We start from the raw sequence: 14,001 nt of genomic DNA, 5'->3' as shown, positions 1-14,001 counted from the left end.
ACGGTCAGAGTGGCCATCATCAAAAAATCTACAAAAAAAAAAAAAAAAATCTACAAATAAATGCTGGAGAGGTTGTGGAGAAAACAGAACCCTCCTACACCGCTGGGGGAATGTAAATTGGTACAACCATTATGAAGAACGGTATGGAGGTTCCTTAAAAAACTAAATATAGAACTACCATATGATCCAGCAATCCCACTCCTAGGCATATATCCAGAGAAAACCATAATTCAAAAAGATACATGCACCCCAACGTTCACTGCAGCACTATTTACAATAGCCAAGACATGGAAGCAACCTAAATGTCCATCAATAGAGGAATGGATAAAGACGATGTGGTATATAAATATACAATGGAATATTACTCAGCCATAAAAAAATAATAATGCCATTTGCAGCAACAAGGATGGACCTGGAGATTATCATGCTAAGTAAAGTCTGTCAGAGAAAGACAAACATCATATGGTTATCACTTACATGTGGTATCTAATTTAAAAAATGATACAAATGAACTTATTTACAAAAACAGAAATGGACTCACAGATCTTGAAATCAAACTTATGGTTACCAAAGGGGATACGTGGGGGGAAGTGAACAATCAGGAGATTGGGATTAACATATACACACTACTATATATAAAATAGATAACTAACAAGCATCTACTGTATAGCATAGGGAACTCTACTCAATATTCTGTAATAACTTATATGGGAAAAGAATCAGAAAAAGAATGGATATATATATATGTATAACTAACTCACTCTGCTGTACACCTGAAACTAACATAGCATTGTAAATCAACTATACTCCAATAAAAATTTTAAAAATAAAAAACAGAACAGCAACAAAAAAAGAGGGCGCTAGGGCTTCCCTGGTGGCGCAGTTGTTGAGAGTCCACCTGCTGATGCAGGGTACACAGGTTCGTGCCCCAGTCCGGGAAGATTCCACATGCCATGGAGCGGCAGGGCCCGTGAGCCTATGGCCGCTGAGCCTGCGCGTCCGGAGCCTGTGCTCCGCAACGGGAGAGGAGGCCACAACAGTGAGAGGCCCGTGTACCGCAAAAATAAATAAATAAAAATTTTTTAAAAAGAGGGCACTAAAAAGATTAACAAGGAAATACTAATTCTGAAAAGTTCAAAGTATCTACTGTTTTTTTTTAATGAAAAATAATGGTGATTTGATAACAAAAATTACAAAAACATTCTAATCCTCTTAAATGTCTAACATTCTCTTTTTACTGTGCTTTGATTAATTTGGTCTTCAAGAAAAGAAAAACCATGAAAGCTTTTGAAAGGTCTTTCCATCTTGAGAATCCAAAACAAAAAAAGCACTGATTTCAACCAATTTTTGGGGTGCAATCTTAGTGTAAATCAAAATATAACACTTACTAACAAAGTAAATACAACCATGTATCATCTTGTTCCTGGAGAATCTGATACATATCAATGATGCACCACAGGGCAGAGCCAGTAGGATTAAAAACCAACTGACTGGGCTTCCCTGGTGGCACAGTGGTTAGAATCCGCCTGCCAATGCAGGGGACGCGGGTTCGAGCCCTGGTACCGGAAGATCCCACATGCAGCAGAGCAACGAAGCCCATGAGCCACAACTACTGAGCCTACGCTCTAGAGCCCGTGTGCCACAACTACTGAGCCTGCGAGCCACAACTACTGAAGCCCGCGCGCCTAGAGCCTGTGCTCTGCAACAAGAGAACCCACTGCAATAAGAAGCCCACGCACCACAAAGAAGAGTAGCCCCTGCTCGCCACGACTAGAGAAAGCCCGCACGCAGCAACGAAGACCCAACGCAGCCAAAAATTAATTAATTAATTAATTAAAAAAAAAACCCCGGGCTTCCCTGGTGGCGCAGTGGTTGGGAATCCGCCTGCCGATGCAGGGGACACGGGTTTGTGCCCTGGTCGGGGAGGATCCCACATGCCGCGGAGCCGCTGGGCCCGTGAGCCATGGCCGCTGGGCCTGCGCGTCCGGAGCCTGTGCTCCGCGGCGGGAGAGGCCACAGCAGTGAGAGGCCCGCGTACCGCAAAAAAAAATAAAAAAAAAAAACCAACTGACTATTATCAAGTAAGACAAGTAACTTAATCAGAACTCATAAGCATTTGCTTTGTAACTACAATTCCAGAAGCTCTGATTTCAAGAGAGTGGCTGTATTTGAAAATAACCATCTCCAACAGGTTTCACATGCCTAGAGATAAGAGTGTGCAAATTTATTTTTGAATTCCCCATGATCCTAACAAAGAGCACTGTATAGGCTCTTGTTTGTCCCAGTGAACAACAGCTAGCCACCAACAGGTATAAAGTATCTTGCTATTCCGCATACAGAGCTGCATATTTAAGGTCAAGTCATATATCCCATTTAAATTATGGTCTACACCCTCCTGCAGAAAGCTGTTGCAAATAAATCCTTATCCAAACATTAGCACACTGAATCCAGCAACACAGAAAGAGAATAATGCATTATGACCAAGAGAGTTTACCCCGGGAACGGGAACGGAAGGTTAGTCTAACATTCAAAAATCAGTCCATGTAATTCACCACAGTAAGAGAGTAAAGGAGAAAAAACAGTATGATCATTTCAAAGATGCAGAAAAAGCATTTGACAAAATTCAACATCCACTCATGATAAAAACTCTCAGTCTCATAGGAACATAAGGAAACTTCCCCAACCTATGAAGAGCATCTTTGAAAAAGCTACATTAACATCACAACAGCGAAATAGTGCTTTCCCACTTAAATCAGGAACAAAAGATGTCTACTCCCACCACTTACATTCAACATTGTACCTGAAATCCTAGCCAATGTAAAAAGGCAAGAAAAAGAAAGAAAAGTTGTACAGATTGGAAAGGAAGGCACAAAACTCCCTATTTGGCTATGACATGATTGTTCACATAGAAAATCCTAAGGAATCTACAAAAAAGCTACTAGAATAAGTAAATTAGCAAGTCACAGGGTATAAGGTCAATATACAAAATTCAGTTATAGTTCTATATGCTAGCAGCAAACAAGTGGAACATGAAATTTTAAATATCCACTTACAATAGCATCAAAAAACTCCAAAAATACTAGGAATAGACAAACAAAAGACATGAAAGACCTCCACCCTAAAACTACAAAATACTGCTGAGAAATATTAAAGACCTAACAAAATGGAGAGATAAGCCTCAGAAGATTCAATATTAAGATGTCAACTCTCCCTCAAACTGATCTACAGATTCAATACAATTATAACCATAATTCCATCAGGCTTTTCTGTAGAAACTGATAAGCTGATTCTAAAATTTATATGGAAATTCAAAGAACCTAGAATATCCAAAGCAATCTCGAAAAAAAACAGGAACAACAAAGTTGAGGACTTACAGTTTCTGACTTCAAAACTTACCACAAAGCTACCGTAATAAGAAAATCTGATACTGGCATAGGGACAGACAAATAAATCAATGAAACAGAATAAAGAGCCCAGACACAGGTACACAATTACACAGTACTTGATTTTCAAAAGTGCCAAAGCAATCTAATGGGGAAAAGAAAATCTTTGCAACAAATAGTGCTAAAATAACTGGATATCCATAAGGAAAATAAATAAATAAATCTCAAACCCCACCTCATACCATACACACTTATTAACTCAAGATGGATCATATAAATGTAAAAACTAAATCTATAAAACTTCCAGAAGAAAACATAAGAGAATATCTTCATGACTTAGGGGTAGGCAAAGGTTTCTTAGAGGTCACAGAATGCAATAACTACAAAAGAAAAAAATGCCAAATTAGATGAACAGGAAAGCACAGACTGGGAAACCTTTGCAAAACACAGCTACGACAAAGGACCAGTATCTAAGATATATAAGGAACTCCTAAAACTCAATGGTCAAAAAATTTGAACACTTCACAAAGGAAAATACACAAATGGCCAAAAAAAGCACATAAAGAAAAATGTTCAATATCATTAATTGTCAGAGAAATGCAAATTAAAACAATGAGGGACTCTCCTGGTGGCACAGTGGTTAAGAATCCGCCTGCCAATGCAGGGGACCCAGGTCCCACATGCCGCGGAGCAACTAAGCCCCTGCACCACAGCTGCTGAGCCTGCGCTCTGGAGCCCGCACGCCTCAACAAGAGAAGCCACCGCACTGAGAGGCCCATGCACCGCAACGAAGGGTGGCCCCCGCTCGCCACAACTGGAGAAAGCCAGTGCCCAGCAATGAAAACCCAACACAGCCAAAAGTAAATAAATTTATTTAAAAAAAAAAAAGAGGAAGAGTTTAAAAATAAAATAAAACAACAATGAAATGCCACTAAGCATCCACAAGAATAGTTAAAGTTAAAAGACTGACAACACAAATGTTAAAAAATATATATAAAGCAACTAGAACTCTCATACACTGTTGGTAATATTTTAGAAAAAGGTCTAGCAGTTTCTTATAAAACTAAACATATACCTATGTATGTTTACAAACCAGCCATTCCACTCCTAAATATTAACCTAAGAACTGAAAACAAACGTTCACAAAGAGATCTGTACACAAATATTCAGAGAAACTTATTCAAAACAGCCCAAAACTTTAAAATGCCCAGATTTTTATCAACAAAAGAATATATAAACAAACTATGGTAGTCATAAAAGAGAATGGTACTCAGCAATATAAAGGAACAAACTATGCACACAAAAGCAACATGGATGAACCTTGAAAACATTAGGCTGAGTGCAAGATGCCTTATTCAAAAGAATCCATTATACATGTCCCATTTGTATGGAATAGACAATATTAATCTATGGTAGAAACAAAATCACAACAGTGGCCTGGGGTTGAAGGAGAATCTCCAGGGATGAACTTTCTGGGATGATGGTAATATTCTATGTCTTGATAGGGGTTTAAGTTATACAGGTGTATGTATTTGTCAAAACTCTGAAATGTACCCTTAAGGTGGTGCATTTCATTGTATGCAGATTTTCCACTCTCTTAAAATATATATAGAAAACTCCATTTGTTATACAAGCAGAAATATTCAAAAGTAAAACATATAGACATCTGCAGCATACTTTGAAGTACAAGCAAAAAGTTAAGATGAATTAATGAATGGATAAAGGAATGGATAGATCGATATGTGATAAAACAACAGATAATAGTAGAATCTATATGATGTCTGGGTATTCACTGTATAATTCTTTCAACTTTTCTGTACTTTTGAATATTTTCATAATAAAATATTGGGAAAAAATTTTTAATTATGAGTTACTACATGGATAGTGCACACTAGATCAGTAACAATAGTTGCTACTGTAATAGGGAAGAACTTTTTGTATTCTATTACAAGTTAATCACTAAAGGGATGTTGCCTATAAGCTTAAATTATACATAAATGCCCATCTCTGGGAACCCAGGTAATGAGCATTAAGCTAAAATACCTTTGTTTAGTTCACAGGAAACATCCTGACCAGGCCCACCTGTGAATGAATGACTGCAGGGAGGAAGAAATGAACACAACGCCTCCGGAGAATGATTGGAACCAGGAAATGTTTGACTTTACTCCCTTCCCTTTTAATACAAAAGGAGCCTCAGGCAAGATGGTTCTTTAGGGGCAAACCACCTTCTCGGTTTGCTGGCTTTCTGAATAAAGTCGCTATTTCACGCCCTCAACAGCTCACCTCTCAATTTATTGGCCTGTTGTGCAGCGAGCAGTATGAGATTGGACTCGGTAATGCTACAACCCCATTAACTATGTGATTACTGTGTGAAGCACTTTGGTGGGTACTCATATATGTTTTATCTAATCCCCACAGCAATCCTGCAAGGCAAGTAGTAGTATCCCCATTTTCCAGATGGGACAGCTGATACGCAGGAAGACTAAGAACTTGTTCCAACCTCATACAGCTACTAAATGGTAAAGGCAGGATTCTAAACCCAGATCTGGCTCCATAAGGTTTGCTCTTTCCATTACATCACACTGCCTTCACAATGAACTCTAAGGTTTTGGCCCAATTAATTTTTTTATACTACCATGAAATTTTATGTTATTGACTAGTATCAGAAATAAGTGGGTTAATAGCAAGGGCTTTGGAAATCAGTGACACTGTCACTCCACTGTACTCGAATAGGCTGTAACACGGCTGCTGCTATTCTTGTCTCCTTTCAACCATATTATGAATGTGATTTATGATACTAGATATGGATGCCAAAACCATGACACAATTTTCTCAAAATTCTTTACCTCATTTCTCGTTCTTCATGTTGAGCGATAAGGTTGCTATAAAAATTCTCCAGTGTCACTTTGGTCATTGTCACCCTTTCCTTTGTGTGATTACTCATGGCCGAGCAAGGTGTTGAGCCTGTCATTGCCATGGCTGCTAGAAACAAACAAAAAAAGAGGTATTAGTTTTGGAGTTAGAATCCACCAATTATGCACTCTCTTACCCTATTGGTAGGAATGTAAATTGACCCAAGTTTTCTGGAGGACAAACAATATATAACAAAAAAAAGACAAACATAATACTTGGTGAAAATAAGTATACATTAATGTTTTTTGACCCGGAAATATCATCCCTAGGTATAAGGCCTACAGAAACTGTCACACAGGCTCTTAAGGGAACATGCACAAGGATGTGCATTACAGAGGATGTTCACTATGCCATCACCTGTGTTATGAGAAGTTGCAGGCAATTCAGTAAGCAAATCATAAATAAAATGTTGTGGATGCATACAAAGAAATACCATACAACAGTCAGAAGCCAATCTACCTGTATCTAAAAGCAAAATGAATATATCTTTAAAGCATAGTGTTGCATTTTTTAAAAAGAAGAGAACAAGGTTACAATACCAGATACATATATTAAGAATATATAACATAGATAGTACAATTCTTTGCCATCCAGGAATCTACCTTGAAGAAATCAAAGACCCATAAGGATTCATACACAAGGGGATTCAATGCAGCATTGTAATGACAAAGAAAAACTAGAAGTAACTTGAATAACCAACAACAGAACTGATTAAATTATGGGAAAGTCCTATAATGAAATTAATATGCAGACAATTAAAATATGCTCAGGGATCCCCTGGTGGCGCAGTGGTTGAGAGTCCGCCTGATGACGCAGGGGACAGGGGTTTGTGCCCCGGTCCGGGAGGATCCCACATGCCGCGGAGCAGCTCGGCCCGTGAGCCATGGCCGCTGAGCCTGCGCTCTGCAACGGGAGAGGCCACAACAGTGAGAGGCCCGCGTACAGCAAAAAAAAAAAAAAAAAAAAAAAAAAAAAAAAAAAGCTCAAATGTTTAATGTCAGGGAAAATATTTCCAGTCTAAGTGAAAAAGAATAGGTTAAAAAACAGAATGTATACCATTTTATGTGTTTACTGTATATGCACAGAATTATTAGAAATATATATCAAAATGTTATTAGTGGCCTAACTCTAGGCAGTGAGAATACAATAGATTTTATTCTTGTTTTCCACATTTTCTACATTTTCTTCAATGAGTGTGTACTATTACCATTAAGTTACCAAGAACTTTTAAATTTACAATTTCTATAGTTTAAAAAAATCTATGACTAAAATCTTCATCTATAGGTATATATGTACTGTGACATGGCTTATGGTTACTTGATAGACGTTTACCGTCTAGTTGAATTGACAAGTTAAAACAAAGACCTATGATGGAAACAATATTACAAAAGAAAAAACCTGAATCATAATTTCAGTGATGGAAGATATCTTAAAAACAAGAGACCCTAACCTCCTAGTTTTACATATTCGAAAACTGATACCAACAAGGTTTAAATAGCTTACAGAACTTTTTTCCCCACCTAAATTTAAATCTCATTTGCCCTAAATATTTTTTGCCAACCTACATTGTCACACCTCGCCAAATTGTTCACCAACCTTGACTTGCTCCAGCATTGGCAATAATGCTCAATATTTTATCCTTATCATGCCTTCCTCCTACGGACCTGCCTCTATATGAAGCTGAGTAAAAATCAGGAGGGGCCAAGGCCCATTTTCAAGGACTTTTAAATTGTTTTGTAGATTAAACTTAGGCTTTTAAGGAATGTTCAAACACTTATTATTACTAAGAAAATAGGCTTAACACTAAGCAATTTTATAAAAAGATACTCAGGGAAAATCACAAAGAATACTGTCGTCAGAGAAAAAAGATTCAAAATCAAGGCTCTACTTCAAAGTCAAACATTTTGATTCATGACCGCCAATATGATCAGTAATCACAAATTCAAGATATTGAACTCATCTCTACCTTACTATAAAATGTTACTTTTTATGGGAAAGTTTCTGCTAACACCAAAGCAAACTCAAATGTTTTTAGGCTATCAGTGGAATTTTTTTTAAAACCTCTGTTTGGTTTATGAAGCTTGGGTGTGGTTCCTTATTTGTCAGCCTGTACCCCCTCCACCCACAATGAAAACCACATGTACTTTAAGTTTGGTGAAGAAATTTTAAAAGCAGATTTAAAAACAAGTCTGAAAAAAAAAAAAAAACAAGTCTGAAGCGAGACAGCCCTTAGTACTCCTCCTTTGTCAGAAAATTTCTGGAGAATGTCTCTGTTTCTTTCTCTCCCTCTCTCTCTCTCTCTCTCTCTCTCTCTCTCTATATATATATATATATATATATATATATTTTTTTTTTTTTACATTTTAACAAATGAAATTATTTCCACATAAAAATACAACTAGAGAGTGTTTAAGACAAACAGCGCCTTCCATATAATAGGCAATTAGTAAACGTAAGTTGAGCAAGTTAATGATTTTCAGGTGTCAACAAAGGTAAAGAACAAAGTAACATGTACATTGACGGGTATATAAAATCTGAGGCACAAACATTTTGACCCATTTAAGTCACTACCATGACTTCCTAGCCTTTGTAAAAGATCAACAGATTAAGTGCACTCAAAGAAACTCATATAGCAGGCCAACAATGTTCTAGCTGAATGGTTTCCAACCTTCATACAGTCTCTGATGTAATGGCAAAGGTTGCACTGTCCTTCCCTTTGATGATTCTTCAAACCTCCTCCCCCTCCTCTTCATCCGCTCACAAAAGGGTTAGCCTAATTCTAATAACCTTTCATCAAAAGTTACAATTTCAGGTTTCCCTGGTAGCGCAGTGGTTGAGAGTCCGCCTGCCGATGCAGGGGACACGGGTTCGTGCCCCGGCCTGGGAAGATCCCACGTGCTGCGGAGCAGCTGGGCCCGTGAGCCATGGCCGCTGAGCCTGCGCGTCCGGAGCCTGTGCTCTGCAACGGGAGAGACCACAACAGTGAGCGGCCCGCGTACCGCAAAAAAAAGAAAAAAAAAAAAGTTACAATTACTAGTGCCCTACAGCAATTTATAGGTTTTGTGGGGCAACCAAGTACTTTACAGGGCTTTGCCTAAAGGTTTTGACAATTCAAGCCTTCTTGCCCTGACCTATAGGCCACTGGAGGCCTTTGCCCTATTTGTTTCATTCTCCAACTCAGAATTAAGAAATAACAGGTACGTAAGAAATTCTTAAAAGTTAAAAAAAAAATTAACAAAAGAATGTGATCCTCATAAGTCAGGGCAAACATTAAAAGGAGATCATATGAAAACTACTGTTATATTCAATCTGGATAGTTACGCATGATTAACTGATTGACTTTAAAATGGTACCCTGTTAACTCCATAAATACCCCCTTTTCTCACCAAAATTATTTCTTTGTGACTGACAACCCAATATTTGGACAATTCAACACTGGGGCTGAGACTATTCATTAAGAGTTACATATCTAATTTCTCCTACTGAACTAACCGTAAGCCACTGGAGAGCAAGCACCCTATCTTTTACTACTTTTAATATCCTTCCCCATATCATGCACAGTGCTATGCATACTTAAGTACCTTATAAAAGATCTGCTAGGAAAACACTGGTCTCTTATGTCCATTACCCGGAGCTGAAAATATGTATGTATGACTGGGGTAGGGTTAGGACATGGAATGGTTTTCTATACAGAGTTGGATAGAGCTCTTCTCCTCGTCTTATGAGGAAGCTGCCATCTAACGCTTGGGTGGACAGTGGAGCCTGTTATTGTGGCGGTGGTTGTTTTGTGCTTAGGGAAACCACATCCACTGCCTGGCTAATTCTAAGTCAGAGCCAAAGGGAGCTGAAAGGGAGAGGAAGCACGGGGCTTCTTCACTCCAGCCTTCCTCTGTACACTTGAAAAAGAACAAGTTTCTCTTTGTGTCATTTAGTCAACTGGGAGATCTGGTCTCTCTACTTGCCGTTCTGCATGCTTTCTCTAAGTCTTTCTGCACAGACTTTGCTCCAAGTTCTATCTGACATTCCTTCTCCACTCATCTTAAAAGAAGAGTCTTCACTAAATTTCCCTGTGGTTTAGAGTCAGCTTCTCTGAAGGCCAGTACCCTAAGATTGACCATCAGGAAGGGGGCAGACGCAAAGGTACCAACATCTCTGCCTCACACAACACCTCTCAGGTTCTTAGAAAAAAGACAAGGAGGTGAACATTCATAACGACCGACATCCCGAAGGGCACTGAGCGGTGGCAGGGAGCAGACAAAGCAGGCAACACGGAAAGAAAGCCTGGCTCCCCGCCCCAACTGCACACGAAGACAGAGTGGACGGGGTGGGGAGCCTGGGACTGGGAAAACGCGCAAAGGACCGACAAGGAGCCTCTGGAAGCCAGAAGGAGGGAGACTGTCAGGAGGGGCCGAAAGGGCAGGGCTGGAAACAGGACGCCGGTGGGAAGGGGAAAACCACGAAAAGAGTCGGGAGAAGAGGAAAGAAGGGAAAAGTCAGGGATGGACCGAAGACAACAGCAGCTAGACACTCACCAGAGCCCCAGGGGAAGCAGGGCTGCGGGCGGCCGACAACCGCAAACGCCGGCCGGGCCAGCGGTCTCGACGTGAGGAGAAGCGAAACCCCAGCACCAGCAGCCAGCCGACCAGAGGAGGGGACGGGACGCCTGAGGGGCTCTGAGGTAGGGGCCGAGGGGCGGTTACGGGTGCGAACAACAGGAAGCGCCCCAACTGCCGGAAAAGACGGCAAGCGGAGGGGCCAAGGCGGCCCGGTCCCTCTCGGCGGAGACTGCTGCCGCGGCGGCCAGGCACCCAGACTGCGCAAGCGTTACTTCCCCGCGAAGCGGTGGGGATTTCAGGTCTGCGCGTGCGCGGCCCCGCCCCTCCTCGCCTTATTCCAGCAGGAGAGGCTGGGTTGAGCGCGGAAGTGTGAGGTGTGGAGCCTTCTCGGGGTGGGCGGAGCTGGGCTCGGGGGAGGGTCTTTTTATTTTTATTTTGAAATAATTATAAGCTCACAAAAAGTTGCAAAATTAGTACAAAGAGGTCCCTTTTACCCATCACCCACCCAGCTTCCCTCAACATCTTACATAACTATACTACATTATCAAAACCAGGAAATTAACACTGGCGGGATACAATTGACTAGACCAATGCAATTAACTAGATTACAAGTCTGACTCAGATTTAACCAGTTTGGCATGCACTCATTTGTGCGTGTGCGTGTGGGTGCGTGCTCGCGTTCATGTGTAGCTCCATGAAGTTTTATCACCTGTGTAATCTTGGTCCCCCACCTTCTCTTGATTTTCATCATAAATAGGTCCGCTGGAGCCCTTGGCATCCCAGTGTGTACAGAAGAACCTGCTTTTCAAGGCTACCTAGGCGCTTAGTCCATCCCACCCCTTGAGTTAAAGAGGTCCCAAGCCTTTGGTCACTCACTGGTTCCTTGAGAGTGGAGTGCAGTGCTCTTAAGTGTCAGGCTCCTGGAAACAAAGATGAGTAAGACATGGTCCCTGCCTGCCTTCAATAGAGGCCATGTAGGCAGAGAAAGAAGCGTGTGTGCAAGTCATTCATTAGTGTGTTTTGTGATATTAGGGTACCCCCACGCTCTTGTGTAACTGTGTAAGACCATAGGGCTTAGTTTTATCCTTCAGGCTTGGAGTCCCAGGCTTTGTTTCCTTAATGGTCTTAAAAACATAGGCTTTCCTTGAGTACTTTCATCTTTCTAGACTTCAAAGCCTAGTTTCCTTTTGTCTTAGCACATAAAAACCACGCCGCTGGGGCTTCCCTGGTGGCTCAGTGGTTTAGAATCCGCCTGCCAATGCAGGGGACTCGGATTCAATCCCTGGTCTCGGAAGATCCCACATGCCGCGGAGCAACTAAGCCTGAGCGCCACAACTACTGAGCCTGTGTTCTAGAGCCCGTGAGCCACAACTACTGAGCCCCGTGCTGTAACTACTGACGCCCGCGTGCCTAGAGCCTGTGCTCCACAACAAGAGAAGCCACCACAATGAGAAGCCCGCAAACCACAAGAGTAGCCCCCGCTCGACAAAACTAAAGAAAGCCCGCATGCAACGAAGACCTAATGCAGCCACAAATAAATAAATTTATTTTTAAAAAAATACCACTTCACCTTTCATTCTCCTTGCCCAGAGGCCCTTCTCCCTCAGTGCCTTTTGTCAAAGTTCTCCCCATCCTTAACGACTTAGTCACAATGCCAGATGTTTGCATAGCGCTTTTCAGTCTAAAATCCACGTGCAAACACTTAATCTCAGGTGATCCTCACAGCTCTTCTTCCATTTTAATTGAGGCATAATTGACATACAGCACTGTATAAATTTGTGTACAACATAATGCTTTGACTTACATACCTCATGAAATGATTATCACAATAAGTTTAGTAAACACCCATCATCTCATATAAATACAAAATTAAAAAAACAAAACTTTCATATATAACGTACAGCAGTGTAAATTATATTTATCATGGTGTGCATTACATCCCTAGTACTTGTGTTATCCTATAACTGGAAGTTTGTACCTTTTGACCACCTCATCCACCTCCCCCTTCCCACCTCACAAATCTGATCCTTTTTTCTATGAGTTTGTTCGTTTATTTGTTTTTGAAGTATAATTGATCTATATTATATTAGTTCCTGTTATACAACATACTGTTTCAATATTTCTGTACATTTCAAAATGATGTAAGTCTAATTACAAGTGTCACCATACAAAGATATTACATAGTTATTGACTATATTCTCCACACTGTACATTTCAGACCCATGACTCATTTATTTTGCAACTAGAAGTTTGTACATCTTAATCTCCCTCACCTTTTTCCCACTCACCTCCCCTCTAGCAACCACCTATTTGTTCTATCTATAACTGTTTCTGTTTCATGTTTGTTCATTTATATTTATTTTAGATTCCACATATAAGCGAAATCATACAGTATTTGCCTTTGTCTTTAGATTCCACATATAAGTGAAATCATACAGTATTTATCTTTGTCGGACTTATTTCACTTAGCATAATACCCTCTAGGTCCATCCATGTTGTTGCAAATGGCAAAGTTTTATTCTTTTTCATGGCTGAGTAATATTCATATGTATATGAATATTATACACACACACAAACATACCATCTTCTTTATCCATTCATCTATTGATGGGCACTTAGGTTGCTTCCATATCTTGGCTATTGTAAATAATGCTGCAATGAACATAGGAATGCATATATCTTTTCTAATTAGTGTTCTTGTTTTCTTTGGATAAATACCCAGGAGTGGAAGCTGCATCAAATGCTAGTTCTATTTTTTTAATTTTTTGAGAAATCTCCATACTGTTTTCCATAGTGGCTGCACCAATTTACATTCCCACCAATGCATGAGGATTCCCTTCTCTCCACATCCTGTTGTCTTTTTTTTTTTTTTTTTTTTGGCTGCATTGAGTCTTCGTTGCGGTCTGTGCGCTTCTCATTGCAGTGGCTTCTCTTGTTGCAGAGCACGGGCTATAGGCGCAGGGACTTCAGTAGTTGCAGCATGCCGGTTCAGCAGTTGTGGCATGCAGGCCCTAGAGCATGTGGGCTTCAGTAGTTGTGGTTCCCGGGCTCTAGAGCGCAGGCTCAGTAGTTGTGGCGCACGGACTTAGTTGCTCCACAGCATATGGGATCTTCCAGGACCAGGGTTCGAACCCGTGTCCCCTGCATTG

At 40.5% G+C, this 14,001-nt stretch overlaps 1 protein-coding gene across 5 annotated transcripts in view; it reads right to left on the bottom strand.

Moving 5' to 3' along the window:
* STK38 (serine/threonine kinase 38) overlaps positions 1 to 11,157 on the bottom strand; it is a 43,625-nt gene extending 32,468 nt beyond the window's left edge. The window contains exons 1-2 of one of the 5 annotated variants that reach the window (XM_029242376.1): positions 10,829 to 11,157; positions 6,230 to 6,362 (exon numbers count right to left, since the gene is read on the bottom strand). In XM_029242376.1, coding sequence (XP_029098209.1) covers positions 6,230 to 6,360 — 131 coding nt within the window. In that variant the 5' untranslated portion in view covers positions 6,361 to 6,362; positions 10,829 to 11,157. Of the gene's footprint in view, positions 1 to 6,229; positions 6,366 to 8,964; positions 9,050 to 9,083; positions 9,164 to 10,828 lie in introns of those variants that run through there. The other 4 variants (XM_029242377.1, XM_029242374.1, XM_029242375.1 and 1 more) reach the window with 4 other exon arrangements.
* Positions 11,158 to 14,001: the final 2,844 nt, after the last annotated feature.

This window comes from Monodon monoceros, unplaced genomic scaffold, assembly GCF_005190385.1.
Source record: "Monodon monoceros isolate NGI ecotype Baffin Bay Population unplaced genomic scaffold, NGI_Narwhal_1 Super_Scaffold_3, whole genome shotgun sequence".
Lineage (NCBI taxonomy): Eukaryota > Metazoa > Chordata > Mammalia > Artiodactyla > Monodontidae > Monodon > Monodon monoceros.
Note: the sequence above shows the minus strand (reverse complement) of the source record. Positions and strands in the feature narration are given on the sequence as shown.